General features: G+C 42.6%; 1 protein-coding gene across 5 annotated transcripts in view; it reads right to left on the minus strand.

Moving 5' to 3' along the window:
• Positions 1 to 15,842: 15,842 nt before the first annotated feature.
• lmo7a (LIM domain 7a) overlaps positions 15,843 to 17,060 on the minus strand; it is a 36,693-nt gene continuing 35,475 nt past the window's right edge. For all 5 annotated transcript variants that reach the window (XM_067251036.1, XM_067251009.1, XM_067251027.1 and 2 more), the window contains 2 exons: positions 16,760 to 16,862; positions 15,843 to 16,634 (listed from right to left, as the gene is read on the minus strand). In XM_067251036.1, coding sequence (XP_067107137.1) covers positions 16,612 to 16,634; positions 16,760 to 16,862 — 126 coding nt within the window. In that variant the 3' untranslated portion in view covers positions 15,843 to 16,611. The remainder of the gene's footprint in view (positions 16,635 to 16,759; positions 16,863 to 17,060) is intronic.

The raw sequence follows: 17,060 nt of genomic DNA on the forward strand, positions 1-17,060 counted from the left end.
GCTGTTTCACTGGTATCCAGGTGAAGACATCCACAACAAACAAATAATAAAATAAAATACAAAGGGAATCATTACCACTACTTCTAATTTACATATAGATTATCCAGAGTTTCAATAATTAGTCTGTTTTACTACCTCAGCCTTTCTACTGTAACTCATTACTATCTGCTGAGCTTCCAGTGCACCCTCTCTCAACAATCTGCTAACCTCATCTGGAGGATCCATCTGATCCAACTGTATCTGAAACACCATTAAAGTTTTACTGGCTCAACCTCAGAGACCCATCAAGCTGGCTGCTTCAGATAATCACTATGAATCAAGCTGCAGATGTATAAAGGCCTAAGCCCTTAGAAATCAATCAGTGGCTTAAAAGAAACAAATTAGTTCGGACCAAAATGCAGGCGAGAGGGTTGGTGCGGCCACAGCCCTGTGGTGGGAACGCTTTGAGACAGTTCATTCATCAGTCTCTCAGAGAGCAAAGCACAGCTGGCTATCCAGGATAAAGTCGTTCAGGAAATTAATTTGTGGGGAGTTGCAGAAATGTTCTGACATTTTGATAGGAAGCCTGTGCAGGAAGGTGATCATTTGTCTAGTGGTTGCCTGAGTGATAGGAGGATCCATGGAGCTGCATGGAAACACATACTGTTATCTGTCAGAGGAAGCTTTTGGTTTCAGAGAAACCTTTTTAATAGAGACTTTGAGAGACTGACTCTCCGTGAATCCCATCGGTGAAATCCAATACTTTTGTGGTAGCCATGGCAACAGTAAGCAGCAGACTACAGTTTTCATCAATATGTAACAAGACAGGTACTACCGGAATGTAGGAGGTAGGTGTATTGGTCAAGACATCAATATTTGAGTGGAATCTGGATTCGTTATTGTCATCATTTAGAGGGTACAATTAAGGATGCAGACGTGCTAATGGAGACGTAAGGGAGAATTACATCTTTCAAGTGGCACTTTCAATTTCTCAACACACCATGCCTCTGTAATTATCATGCCCACGGTGTCAGGTAGAGCACAATGGCATGGAATGACATGCAGGACAAAATGGCCTTGATCAAGAGGTAGTAGGTAGCTACAGTACTTACTTATGTGCATTAGTCTGACAATGTTAGCCCCTTTATGCCACACACAAGTTCTCTCCCCTTCAGCAAACACTGGAACTCTATTTCTAGTTGGAAGAAAAAAAAGAGACAGATACTCTTGGAAATACAAATTTGGGTGATGGAACATGGAAACTGCACACAACTTTATTGCCTGAGATTACTGTATATGCCAACTGCTAAACTGATCCACTTTTGTAGATCACTAACAATGGGAAGAAACCACACATACCAATTTTTCTGTCCCTTCTCTTTTTCATTATATTCTTTCCTGTCCATCTATTGCTCTCACTCAGTGGTGTGCTCTATGTGTGTCCTTCTCTCCTGCCAGAGAGCATGAAATCAAACTTGGAGAGAAGAGGAAGTCTCCAATGGCTCTACAACCACCCACAGGAGACACCCATGTCATTAGAAACGTAACAAGCCAAACATTTCAACAAGCTATCTGTTACCTTGGGTAAGAGACTCACTCCTACTGTACACTCTCCGGCAGGTGGGAGGATTTAATGTCTAGATCAGAAACAGACCGTAATAATCAGTCAGGCTGTAGGTGGTAATCATTTGTAGGACATCTAAAGGTCTGGCCTGCTGTTTCATCAGAGTAAACCACAGATACAGGACACACACAACACACAGAGGACACAGATGCAGGGAAGAATAAACTATGTTTAGAATTTTTCACATTGCATCTGCTCAGAAAAATACACGGTATTATGCAAAACTGCTCAGTTTGAGCCCTCTCAGTAAAGCAGTGTGTGTCAGCTATAGTTTGGACCTGGTCCTCAAGATGCAAGTCTAGCCTGGTCCTAGCCTGTTACTCTTCAATGGGCAATCATGGGTAGTCTGTGAATTGGAATATGCACACTGTATGCTCATCTGGGAGGAACAGTAAGCTAAACCATCAAGGGGAAAAGGGAGCAGGGGGAAAGGGAACTCCCCCAGGGAGGTCTGTTTCAAAGTGAGCTCCACTCGCTCTCCCCCCCCCGGCCCTCCAGTCATGTATGAATAGAGTAGCAGCTGGCACAGCAGACACACATACGCCTGGCACTGAGGGGGCAAAGACCTCGAAAAGTTGAGGGAGCTCAACTCATTTGTAACCTCAACCATCCACCGTGCTTCAGTGGAAGCTAACCATGAGCAGAGTTTGAGTTTGTTCCATAAGCCACAAACTGTTGAAGCAATTGTTTTCCTTTCCTGGGGTTAAAGAGACGAGTTCCTTCCTTATGAACACTGTTTTCATAGTCAAAGTGGAAGAGGCTAGTAGTTTGTCTCCAGAATAATCCATTGTATTGATTAAGCACTTTGGGTCTTTGAGAGAGAACTACCCTCAACCTAATGCAGCCAGGTGTGAATACAGAATGTCTGTGCTGATGTATTGACAATCCGCTCAGACAAGACAGGGTGCATACATTACTGGAGAAAGAGCCAGGGTCATCTTGCTCTGTTGCAGAGAAAATGACTGTAAATCGTCGCAAACAAAAGAGTGAACTCGCTTTGCCTCTCTAATGGTACAAATCAAAGAGAATAGCTGACACAGTTTCCAAAGGAAATAAGAGGCTCCATCAATACTGGTGTCCTCTTTACCTGTATACAGCCTGTCTAAGGGCCAGTCCATTTCTCTCTTCTAGATTTCTTTGCCTCAGCACTGAGACATTTAGCATGCTGTACATGGTTTATACCATATTTGTGTTATGGAGACAGGCTTTTGGAAGGATGTGGTCACATCTCTGTCAAGGTGATGCAACTCAAGCTCAGAATGCAAGTTAGTACATTTCCATCTCATGAAACGCTCTGGTTCCATGCTAACTGACTGCTCTGCATTCAACCCTTTTCACATCAAATGCTTTATTCAGTGTATGTCCTGAATTTGTGTTTGACGTGTGATACATTGGCTTCCATCTCATTCAGCCAGTCCACAGCTCGATCCAAAGCTCTTGGAAGGAGAGGAAAACCCACACCAAATGAACCTTCACCACCATCCTATTGGGTTATGTTGTCCATGTACAATCTATTAGCATTTAATGAGTCTCTCCATAAAACAACACTACTCATTGTACTGTATAGGTACTAGGTAACATTCAATTTGACTTACCTTGGCCTTCAATCCAAAGAAATTCTACACAATGATCACCGACATTATGGATATATTGGACACAATACAAAGTATGTAGACACTATCATTATAATAATTATAGCTATTGTTAAACTAGCATTGCTGTCCACCATAATTCAGTTCTTCTGAGCACACCATGCTTGTTCATGGATAATTTGCTCCCCTAAAGAATGCAGCATCATGGCTGAGTCAAAATAATGATCAAAACGTGGAATACTTCAGTCCTGAAATAACCCACATCCTGCCAAAATACAGATCAATAGATAGGCACATTTACCACAGTTCCTCATTGTCAGATGACTGATTGACATGGCCTTTAAAGGCCTCCAAGGAGTGGTGCATGCCAAACTGCAGAAAAAGATGAGATTAGATTTTGGAAATGTGTGTGGGTGTAGGTACAGGAGATACGATCTGATTGGTTCTCCTGTCTGATGACAAGGTCATGCTGTTATCACCTTACCCTCCGCTGCAAGCCCTGTCTGTTAACATTTGTTTCCATGACAACAGGGGAGTTGACCAAAAAGTTAAAAAGCAGTTTACGTTATTGTCAGGTCTACATTATCTGCATACAGACTAGCTAACACAAAGGCCTTTACACACAGACAGGGAGAGTCACACTCTAAGCATGTCTGAGTCTGTTTGAGATCTGATAAACCATATTTGTGTCAGATATATTTCTGATTTATATACATTAATTGTATTTTATTATTACAAAGGGCTACCTATAAAACTCTATGTATATGTTTCTTTTTTGTCTGGAAAATTACATAAAATAAACAACATAATTTCAGTGTTCAAACTTGTAACCTTTCAAAACTTTTTTATTAGTATCTTGGAACATTATGTAAGCATTACGGAGACATAATGAAAGAGACTAACTAAACGGCCATGCTTGTGTTCAGTGATTGGACCAGACACGTCAGACTACCGGTACAGTTGTTTCAGTTTGAGGTTTGTGTTGATATCTAGAGGATTAGCGGCCCATATGGCTCTCCATTAGAGCAGATAACCTGGCCACAGGGACACCCACCAGTGAGCAACCTGCACTCACTCACACAGTCGCCAACGTACTGCACTTCTGCGTAGATCCCTGGAGAACCCAGGGAGACTAACACTAATGTGGTAGATCCATGTGGCCTCCTCTCACTGCTATGCCTTTGTGTCAACTCTTATTTAGGCACACACATGCACACGTCAACCTCCAGACATACACATTCTCACACCTTCCCACCTGCTCTATCTGGAAATTCTAATAGCTTTACTGCCATGAAATGTTTTTTATTGTCAAATATTATATTATATGTCTCTCCCTCTTGCTGTCACATGCACACACGCATGCACACAGCTGCTGTTTTATCCTTCATTCCACCTCCTTGTCTGTCCCTGCAATGGTGATATGACCTATGCTTGCAGCCAGTAATGTTTTGGACGGGGACCAGAGCAGAGGATTTACATTGTATTTGTGCATCTGAATCTCTTACAAGGATGATGGCAGCATTCCCCTGACCTTAATGAGAGGAACGCCATGGAAAAAATCACAAAAATCATGAACAAATGTTTTCCTAATCAAGTCGTTTTTAATTAAGTAATCTTCAGCATTTCTCTTAAATGTACATCTGTGTCCAATGTATTAATAGCTCTAGTAAAATGTATTCAGATGCATCTCAATACATTGACAAAAGTGCTTTTCCGAGTATATACCTTTCTGCAGTTTATTCTACTTTAAATCAGATTTCTCAAATACAGCTTGCTTGTTCCAAGAAAACCTTTATCGCTTTCTTTGCTTCAATGTGGCAAAATTAGAAACTTCAAATTAGGTTTTTAGCAGCTGTCTGTATGTTGTTGTGATATGTCTACAGATATTAGCCTTTTTTGGCATGTGTGTGTGTGTACACAGAGAGAATGTGTGTGTGTGTGTACACAGAGAGAATGTGTGTGTAAAGCCAGTGAGTCATGTTCTTGATGCTTGGTGCCATTCCCCCGCATGCGTTCCGAGTACCCAGTGTGAACATTGGAAACGTTAAAATGATAGAATCCTAGACATGAAACGAAAGACAGATTAAGACATGTCATCCTCCCTTTCAAGTCCTGCTATGATACAATTCTAATTAGCAAGAGCAAACTTAGCTGCGGAGGGAGATGATCAAGCTAGCAGTCAACGCGTCACACTTTCAGCAATGTGTTAACAAAGACACTTGGTCTATTTATTCAGACACGTAGCTAGTAGTGTTAGGTTGCTAAGCTTCAACAAACTCACTAAGGTAACTGACAGCAATGCAGGGTACAATGCAAAGAAGCACTGTAACTTGAACATGAACTACAATGTAAGTAACACAGTGTAACCATGTGAGTTACTGTAGCTAGGGTAACTAAACTGCCACTGACATGTCCCTGTGAGCAGTGAGCTGTCTGTCTGGTGAAAGTGAGTATGTATAATCATCTGCATATCCTCTCCCAATCTCTGCGGTGAGCAGTTCTGCTCTGCTGAGGGACGGTTGTGTAGCGGACAACAGGAATTTAAACAACAGGGATTTTAACTTCCAGATTGGCTCTAGTCGGAAAGAACGGAATGACAGGCGTGTTTTCCACTGGTACATGACCAGCAATGACAAGAGCTATTTGGGGGTCAGATGGCTGAGCGGTTAGGGAGTCAGGCTATTAATCAGAAGGTTGTTGGTTCGATTCCCGGCCGTGCAAAATGACATTGTGTCCTTGGGCAAGGCACTTCACCCTACTTGTCTCGGGGAGAATGTCCTTGTACTTACTGTAAATCGCTCTGGATAAGAGCGTCTGCTAAATGACTAAATGTAAATGTATTTCTAGGTGGTGTATCATTTAACAGCTGTTCATCCTCTCCTGAAAACACCTTCACATGAAAGAGAGATTGGGAGAATTAACTCAGAATCAGTATTCCAGTTCAGGCTCTGCCACCAGGGTGAGGGTAAGAATTAATGTAGAGCCTGAGAACTCGGTCCCCTGTCACCCCCGAGCGTGATAACCTACTTAAGTGTATCAGGGAGCTCCAGCTGCCTACAGAGCAATGTTATCATTCCTCAGCCATTCTCAGGTTCCAGCCCTTCCCTCCTTTATTGTTACCCCCTCCCACACATACTGTACAAACACAAATGCATTGAAATGCTCAAAATATTGTTCCCGCCTGATATCGGTGAACGGACAAACAAAAACTGATTGGAATGCTAGCAAGCCGCGAGCAGGAAATGACATGTTGGTTTGTTTTGATTCCACTGTTCTGATTCCATCCCAGTCGTCTGAGTGAGGCTTCTTCTCCTCTCCGTTCCTTTATGATTGTCTCCTCACTTTTACACATCTTTCCTTTCTTCCTTTGCCCTGTCTGGGTCCCTCTTCTATTCTCCTCTCCAATCCTTTTGATTCATAAACCTGGATGAATAATTCTCTAGATTTGTTATGTTTTTTTTGTTTTTTTTTTACCAGACCAGACAGTCCCCTCCAGCTCTGCTGGGGCTGAACAAAGACTTCCTTAATCTGAGAGAGCCCAGCATGAGCTGCCTCCTCCAACAAAAATGAGAGATGTGAAGGTGAGACCTGAAATGAGAAGGATGACCAGCGGAGTAGATAAGTGAATCCATAATGAGCAGAAAAGTGGTCACAAAAAAGGCTCTTCACATCGCTCCTCACAGTGGAAGTATGACCACACTGTAGTTATGACCAAAAGAAAACTTAGAACCTCAATATTGTTTTGTTTGCACGATGCTTGTGCAGCTGTTGACAAGCAGATACAGAAATGTGTAGCTGAGGCTTTCAGAGAAAGATGATCAGTGTCTGTCATGTTCTGCTGTCTTATCTCCTCTGAACGGGTTTCAGCCTATTGTGTGCCTCGATGGGATTACCAGTTGGCCATCATAATGGGGTAGAATTAGAATCCAGACAAATTCTTGATTAGTTTCACAAAAGGTCACAATATATCTTCCTCTCTGAGAGGTTTGTGAGTTCTATTTGTCATTGTGGGATGCGAGAATGTAGCCTGGCTCTGCCCTCCTACGTACTTCCGCTCAATTTTGATTTTGCTTCTGTACTAGGTCTGGCCATGAGGTACGTAAGTCAGATGTCTCTGGTAGATTTTCTACCGGCGAATCACCGAACAGAGGGAGTGGCTGAGAACGATGACGTTGATGTTGTGCGCTAGTTTATGTTGCAGTTCCGTAATAGCGGCGGAGAAAGATGCGAGCGAAGCCATTCGGTCCGTTGTGGCAACGCTGCCGAATATCGAACAGCTAAAGCAAGTTTTGTTGGTGGCCATGATGTTGTGGCCCTCCTCCCCACGGGGTTCGGGAACAGTTTGATTTTCCAGCTACGGCAGCTAGCTCTGTTACAGTAGTGGTGAAGGAATTGGCTAAGGCGAACGCTAGCGATTGGTTATGGCAGATCAGAGTGGCTCTGGGCAGATCCAATAGTTTTAAACTTCAACAGAGTACCCGCCTACAAGGAAGTCAACGCTTGTTAATGGAGCGAGGCCAGACTCTCTGTACAAATGCAATGTACGAGAGTCTGGTTAGGACCAGGCTAGGGTTATAGCATCCTGCAGTACAAAAGTTTTTCTTCACTTCTTTGGCAGCATAAAACAGTCCTTGGTAGTTTTGCTCTGAAATTAACTTTCAATACAACAATTCAATTACAGTCCAAAATACAATCGTAATGTACATGCTGTTTAAATGGAAGGCAACATGCACAATTTAAAACCCATTTAGCAGTTTTATCCTGATACTTAAAGTACTTGCAATAATGCTCTCCACCCACATAGCTCCTTAATCCAGCTGCTATACTCATATTGAAGAGCCAGTTGAAGACAGACACGCTTGCTAACCATGGCAACAGGTCTGGGGAGGCTTCGTCTGCGACGACGGGGACTAAATATAGAATCAATTCAGATTGAAGGTGAATTAGCTAGCTGGCATCCAAACGTCTCTGAACAGGGGAAATGTGTTAAGTTTTTTTAAAGCTACAGTAGGTCTTTTGACCAGGGGCCAGAAGGAATATCTTCCAGCAGTAGTCAGGCAGCACGTTCATGTGTTTTGGGGGAGTGGCTTTGAAGGGTGGCAGGGATATTTGAGTTAGAATCCTTTCGAACTCAAGACAAAATTGCTAGGTTCTCAAAACTTTTGAATCCTACCTTTAACTATGCATTTATGATGGTCTATTCATGTTCGCTTGCTTGTATGTATGGGACCTTGGTACTTCACAATCAAAAGTGTGTCATCTGACTGAAAGAGCTTGATAACAGATGAAGAAGAAATAAACAACCTCATTAAAATCCATTCCAAGAGCAATTGACTGTCCATTCAAGCCATGCTAATTGTACACCGTACACCAAACCACTGTACACCAAACCAGATGGAAGTCCTCTCAAAGCTTGTTGGAATGCTTTCCTCATTACCACAGTGCCCTCTACCTGTCCCCCTGAAATACTGTCGGTACAGGCTGAGGAAGACTAAAGGACCCTGGAACACAAGTGCATGTGTCTCACATTTACGTTCGCAGGTAAGTCAGGACATTAAATTACGATGCAAAACAACCATACATCCTGCTTCATTTGTCATTTCCTTCATTGGGAGCAAGTACAACTTGTTACAGACTATAAGAATATTCCAAAAGCGTCAAGATATACTGCTATGGGTATTCATCTCTGCAAGTCCAACTGTGTGCAATCTCTCACAAGCCCACCAACAAGCCAGACTGCCTCTATTAAAGCTCTATTCCAACGTGACATGTGAGGCACTGAACAATTCCCTCAAAACATCCCATCAGTACTGGTAATGGCCACAATATTTTGAGCTTGGAAACCCAAATGGTTTTGAAGGTTATACATTTCACATTGATGCAGGGCTCTCAAGTTTTGAAGACAGGCAAGAGTGACATTCTACACCCCCCCCCCCCCCCCCCCCGTCAGTGGGTCAAAATTAATGTATTAAGTAATTGCTTTTTACCTGACATCTTTGAAAGGCAGCAATGATTAATGCATTCATGGCCAGAATATAATTATAAAATTGACATTATTTTAAAAGTGACCTATAACATCGACTATGCAAAACACTTAAATGTATTTACTGCTAATAAAATTATTACGCCTATTTGGAAAGAGATGTTTATAACGTGACCATATGTCAGTCATTGTGTGATAACGAAAATAAGACTAGGCCAATTATATATAACAGACTAAGTATTGCAAGCTCCGTCAGAGGTATCGGGCCCATGTTCGTCCCGCACTGGGATCGAACCTGCCACCTCTGACATCCCAAGCGCCACCACTACCAACTACGCCAACGAAAAGCTAGCAATCCATTGATGCGGGTGGCCTGTTACATACCTGAGGAGTGAGTTTCACCAGAACACACTGGCTATGAACAACTTGTTCTGAGCAGGTGTTGTCAGTGAACAGGCTGTAAAACTGTTGGTTAAGACACTCATGAAAAACTGATGCTAATTATCTGGTAAACATTTTCTAACAGCAGTCAAGTTGTCATTGTTTGTGTCAAACAAGTTGTGAATATGTTGTAACAGTAAAACAGGAGATCATGACAGTCAGGGGCTGTTTTAGGCACGGGCGGTCCGGGCAGCTGCCCGGGGCGCCATTTTTTCATGTCACGTGGGTGGCGCACGAGCATAAAATAAATTAATAAAAATCTCTGCGCCGCGAAGCGGTTTTCTCTTTTCTATCATTTCACTGTGTGGGGAATTAGCAAATTAGCGCCCCCTTCAGGGGCGAGTCTCGCCCTGGGTGTAATTCAATGTAGAACCGCCACTGATGACTGTGCTCAAAGTAATGCTAGAGGTCCAGTGGTTTGCTTTGTAGGTGAACACAATTTTCAGAAGACGTTGTAGCAGAATCACGAAAAATTACAGGATATCCTTTTTTTCCATTGGTTGTTGCATTAAATCTTACCCAGATACAATGGTGCTATTTTCCGATTGGCTATTGTATAGACCCTTCCTTTTTATTGATTGGCTGATAAGTGGCAGGCTCGACTAAGAACTCCAGGGGAGACGCGCTTGATTCCTGCCGGTTCCATAGTGAGAGTGGCGCGGCCAGAGGAATTTTGGTTGGGTGCTGCGGCATATTAAATATATTATAAATATTTTTTTTCTGCGTGAGAAATACAATGTGTGGTGGGAGGGCGTGACAAAAGTCCGTAATGAGTGACTGTCACGCTCAATGCGTGACACTTGAGAGCCCTGTTGACGGTTGCGCTATGCTAAACAAAGTGCAACTCAGGCAGACCTAAGTGCATAGGACTAAAAAACCTCACCACCCTCTGTAACAGCCAAGACACATTTTTTAGGTTATGTCTCTCAGAAATCAGGGTCTGTTTTGTGTGGGTTTTTCATGTTTGTCCGCTGTTATGATCCTCTAGTTGGCTCATGTTTATGTAGGGAGGGACAGGAGGGCATTGCAAAGGCTGACCACACAGGGTTTGTCCCAGGTAAGTTTCCATTCTGTAATGTGTGTCTGCTCCTCAATTATCTATCAACCCGGTATGGGGACAGAGCAGCCATCTTGTCCATGCTTAAAAAGTATTTGATCAAACAGAGTGGCCCTTTATTTTTGAATCACTTCAAAGACTTGGGTTTGGGGATTCCCTTATGTGTCAAAATGTTGTATATCTTCCCTACATCCTGTATCCTGACTTATAATGATAAATCTGGACTTTGTGGTTTGCAGCCTTGGGTCAGATAGGGGGACACTGTCTCCTTACTCTTTAATGTCACCCTAGAGCAGGGGTGTTGTCAGACATGATGCTCTACTGGGGCACATCAGGCCTACTCGTATCCCCTTTTTTTCTTCCAAGCTTGCTGCGCACAAGAAGTGTGCAACATTATGCACTATAGCAGTGGTTCTCAACCTTGGTCCTCAGGTACCCCATGTCCTGAATGTTTTAGATGTTTCCCTGTTCCAACGCACCTGATTCAAATGAATGGTTCGTCATCTAGTGATGCGGCCTGTTAACGACCATTCATTTGAATCAGGTGTGTTACACCATCTTGGAACGGGCAACCGCTCCTCTCAGTGTAATCGGTTTGGCTGGTGCAGCGCATATCAATCATACCGAACTGAATACCGAACTGATTCTCACGCGGTTTGCTTTGCGGCAAAGGTCATACATCTAGCTATGATACAGGACATGGTTATTCTTTTCACAAAATACAACCAATAGTATGGTAATGTTAAATCTTACTTGTGAAAAGTAATCCCCCGAGCACTGTTTGCGATTGTCCGCCGATTTGAGCTGGAATATGCTGCACAGTGCTGGCTCTTGTTTATTCTGATGCTACGCAAGTAGGAATTTGTCCTGTCCAATATGGATATGGCGGCCGCATTTCTGGCAACCAGCAGCCAATGCGGCGTCTACTCTTTATTAGAGTACACTTCGAGCACTTACTTTCAGTGCTTAGGGCGTTTACACTGACAGAACCAGCAGAATTCAGTGCACTGAAAGTACCCAGATGACGCACTGCAAACGGTCAAAAAATGCAGTGTACAACGATGGACACTACTCGCCCTAAACGGGCGCCATATTGGCTACGTAGTAGTGATGTGTCGTTCGTGAACAATTCATTCATTTTGAACGAATCCTTACAAGGACTCGGGAGTAACGAGTCCTCTCAAAGAGTGATTCGTTCATTTTCTCGTGGCCGCGCATCGGGACTGTTGCATAGGCTCGTCCAAGTAAACATAAATGATTCGTTCATTTCCCGACTCGGTCTTCGGGTACGAGTATTTGGATTATTTTTTCACGTGACCTGCATAGGCTCTGTAGTGGTAGCTAGAGGAAACGCTAGAGGGAACGATTCGGTCATTTCCCGACTCGGTCTTTCTACGAGTCTTGGGATCATTTTTCACGTGACCTGCATAGGCTCTGTACTGGAGGAAACGAACAATTCGTTAATTTCCCGACTTGGTCTTTCTACGAGTCTTGGGATAATTTTTCACGTGACCTGCATAGGCTCTGTAGTGGTAGCAAGAGGAAACGAACGATTCGTTCATTTCCCGACTCGGTCTTTCTACGAGTCTTTGGATCATTGTTCACGTGACCTGCATAGGCTCTGTAGTGGTAGAAAGAGGAAACGAACGATTCGTTCATTTCCCGACTCGGTCTTTCTATGAGTCTTTGGATCATTTTTCACGTGACCTGCATAGGCTCTGTAGTGGTAGCTAGAGGAAACGAACGATTCGTTCATTTCCCGACTCTGTCTTTCTACGGGTCTTTGGATCCTTTTTTCACGTGACCCGCATTGTATTTTTTAGTAGAGGAAACAGTTTCCTCATTCCCTTTCGCGTGGCTGCTGTTTTAGTAAGACGTGAACGATATTCGCTCCAGTCATCATACTGACTGGTTTTGTTATTTTCACTTTACATTTACACTTACAGTTTAGTGCAGTGTAATTGTTTGCCGTGATAATTGGGAATCAGGTGGCTGAGTGGTTAGGGAATCGGGCTTGTAATCTGAAGGTTGCCAGTTCGATTCCCGGCCGTGCAAAATTACATTGTGTCCTTGGGCAAGGCACTTCACCCTACTTGCCTCGGGGGAATGTCTCTGTACTTACTGTAAGTCGCTTTGGATAAGAGCGTCTGCTAAATGACTAAATGCATAAATGCAAATGCATAATTAAATGCTAGTGTGATAATAAATGAACAAGTCATACAAACTGTCATGATACATTATTTTAATGCAGGAATTTATTTTTAAATAGTATCTGCTGGTGCACATGTCATGCACTAACCTACATGAGAATATGATACGTGTTTGCAGTGGACGGATAGCCCCCCCCCCCCCCCCCCCCCCCCCCCCGTTGAAATGAACAAATGACTCGAAAAAAGATTCGTTCATTTTACTGAACGAGATTCAAAGAACCGAATCAGTAAAATGATCCGAACTTCCCATCACTACTACGTAGCGGAAGAGGAGGAGCCCTTTAGGCAGCTTTTCATTTCATTTGTAAAATAATGGCGGACGAAATGACTCGCGAGCAGATTCGCCTTAGATTCGCGGGTGTCACAATCAGATTTGCGTCCGTCACTTCCCGCCAAGTGGTTAACTTAAGTGTTCCATTTGAGACAGCACTACTCAGCGACGGAGTGCACTACAGATGTAAGTGCACTGTATTGCAGTGCACTGTATTGCAGTGTACTTAGTAAAGTGCACGGTAGTAGACACAGCCCAAGATAATGACAAATCGTCAACAATCAAATCCAGCTAACTGAGTTAGCGACGTAGCCTACGGAGAACGGGCCCCAGGTGAACAGTGCAGACTGCGCATTGAATCAGCTTCTTTCAAAGGGTTTTCTTTATAGGGGAAATCCTGGATAGGCTACCTATCAGAAATATAGCCTAACATAAAGTGGATACTAGATCAGTCAATTGTTACATAAATGAATGTGTTTACTGATGCAAAAGCTCTGCCTGGACATTGCAAATGTGCACAAACTCCAATAAAACCACATCAACTAACCGACATTATCACCAGCTGCATCACGGGCATGGGTAGCTACTGCACTATCTATAATTCCAGTTATCTTACCATAAAATTGCCTTTGAGTCAATTGTCCAATCACCTTTGGTCCCTTACAAGAGGTTACATGTTAAAGAGTAACTCCATAACCCTGCCTTCAATTTGGATGTGAATACCCTGTGAATTGAATCTGAGAGACTCCACTTTAAGCTTATATTCATTATGTAACTGGGACATGAATATGTTTTGGTAAACAGCCAAAATAACAAAACAGTGTTATTTTGGCTGTTTACCAAAACATATTCAAGTCCCAGTTACATAATAGATATATTGATATGCTATGCACCTTACTGTAGGTAAGAAGCCACTGAAAAAAACTGTAATCACCAGCTGCATCACGGGCACTGCACTATCTATATAGTTCCAAGAATCTGTATGTCTCACCAACATCCTAATCATTGACTGCAGTAGTTATGTCAAAGGCAACTGTTGAAACCATGCCAGTTACTACTAGCTCTTTGAGCTTCTTCCATACACACCATATCTTGCTTTGTATGTCTGTTTACTACTGTAACTCTGTATCCACTAACCACCTGAAAGAAGCTTGATCCACTAAGCTGAATTTTGAGGTGTCTGACGACATTTGAAATGAAGGTTTGTCTAGAATCTTGCTTGACTACTGGCAAACTGATTCAATTCAAAGTCATCCATGGACTATGAACAATGAACAATTGGAATTGATGCTGTGTATGGTAGCTGCCAAGAAAATTATTCCAACAGATCAAGAAATCACCTACACCTCTCTGCTTTCAGAAACGGCTCAATGAAATGATCATAGTCATACAAATGGAGAGAATAAACTCACTCAAATATAAAGCAACCAATATAATTTGGACCATATGGGATCCTTTCATTGACTATCTCAAAGATAATTGTTAATTATATTCTGTAGTGATGGAACCCTGTATTCTTGAGATGCTTGACTATGTAACTTATTAAATTGCCTGGAACTAAGTCATACCATAGATATGTCTAGCAGCTTATCTTTCTCTTTTGTGTGTTTTTATTCGTATATTGTACATGTGTACTGAATATAAATATGAAAAAATAAAAGTAAATTAATAAAACAACTTCTGAACATCAGTTTCTATTTACCTCCGACTTCTTTGGGACAGCCCATCACATGGTAAGTGTTGGTTAGATAAATAACTAACATTACCCACATAGATATTGATCAACAGCTCCCAAGCCATAACAGCAGCTAGGAACCATGAACGGTGCCAAAGAAATTGAAGCAGAAAAAGTCTTAAGTAACTAAACTTGCCAAACCAAATAATATCTCACATTGTGTGGTACCCGTTCCATACTTAGTGTTCTTAACAAAATAATGCTTCATGATGGGGATGTATGCCCATGGCTAGGGGCTTGTTCCTTAAATAACTTACTTCTGCTAATAATACTACAGATGAAAACACATCATTAGTCAACTTGAACAAACAGTACAAAGAATCAATCGTCTGACAAACAGAAGATGGGAATGGATTAAAATGAGACAGACATGGAGACGATTGGTCGGAAGACGTCACGGTAATGATGATTGATGATGCTGATGAGCCAATCACACACGGACGACGGGAATCAAATGAGAGTGATGGGAGAAACACACAACTATGAACACAGACAGAAATATATTGACACATAAACGTGGCCAAAACACTAGCTCTCTTCCAACTCATCATCCTTCTCAACACGAGAGAGAGGCAGGGAAAGAGCAGAACAGCCTCCATCATGCTCTTGTGAATATCTGATATTTATGTCGATATTTCTTTAGACAACTGGAATGAGAGCCCATCGTGGAATAATCAAGTATAATGCATGCGTTGGATTTGAAATATGCATGACAAATTGGCTTCGGAGAATGTGGAGCAAGCAGGGTGTCTGAGACCCATTGAAATTCCACTTATCAGAACAGAGAGATCGAGACAAAGAGAGAATCACACAAACACTGAGAGACAGTGACAGACAGAAAGTTGGAGAGAGAGCGACACTGCCAACAAAATATTATGATTTGTATCATACTCATACATCATAAGTTAAATGAAATGTCTGCCATTAACAAAAACTCAGACAGATGGGGGTCACAATTTGGTTGTTTTATTTACAAATGTTATTCAACAAAATTTACCTCAATGCCATATGGTAAATATATGATAAATTTCCTCTCTGGCAAAACAACAACAACACCAACTGCTGCTCAAACGTGAAGGCATCATTCTATTAATGAGAAAAACCAAATCCCACAATAAGCGCTCTTCAACCAACCACAAGTATTTAAATATCCTTAAATTCATTTGATCTACAATCTTTTCCCCAGTCACAAACGAGAAGGCACATTCATAAAAATTACGAGATAATCTTATAGTTTAACATAGGCGACCTGACTAGAGTGTGGAACTGGACAGCAGAAAGGAAGCTAGTGACAGATGAGTGAGAAGAAGCAGGACTGTCCAGCCATTCTTGCGATCCTACATGATAAGTGATCTCTCTGGGAGATTACAATGAATCATCTTATTGATGGGATCCGTATGTGTGTACAGCTCCATCCTAAAACGTTGACTAAAACTCGCCGGTGCATGCACGTCCCTTATACTTTATACGAGTAGATTTGTAATACTTTGATATTATAGACAAGTTAACTTGGATAACTTTGATATCAATCTCACCCTGTCACACACAATGTAAAAACAAGGAATACGTTTCATTAAAGAAATTAGGGCCATTGTTATTGTCAACGCAGGTATACCGCTGAACTCGTTTCCTAGAGGTGGCCGGGCTTGTTGCCATGGCAGCAGTGACTATGGGTTGTCAGGACAGGTCTCTTCCTGGATGAGCTGGAGCCCAGGGAGGTCACATGGAGGTGGGCTGTCCAGCTGCATGGCCAGGACAAACCAGGGTGTCAGCACGGTTACTATCAACACCACCTCACACACACAGCCAAGACAGTCCATGTATATACAGTATATGTAGTCCAAAATGGACATGAATGCATACTCACTTTTGAAGCGCACATAGCAGGAGTTACAGTAGAGTTGTTTGTTGCGTATTCTGACCTCTGCCCCTGCTTCTGATCCTCCCAGGTCGCACAGACAGTCAATACACTAAAGTGGACAGGTGGGACAGAAGGGAAGGGGGGGGGGGGGTACAGGAAAGTATTGTCGGAGTAGGGGGAGAGGGGAAAAGAAGGCTCTGTTAGATCCTGGTACTACTATCCAGCCCCTCTCCCCTGGGACAGACCTGAGCAGCAGTTGTGAGGGCAGGCAGGGGGGTACGAGGTATACACATGGGAGGAGCCAATG

This window comes from Osmerus mordax, chromosome 2 (genome assembly GCF_038355195.1).
Source record: "Osmerus mordax isolate fOsmMor3 chromosome 2, fOsmMor3.pri, whole genome shotgun sequence".
NCBI lineage: Eukaryota > Metazoa > Chordata > Actinopteri > Osmeriformes > Osmeridae > Osmerus > Osmerus mordax.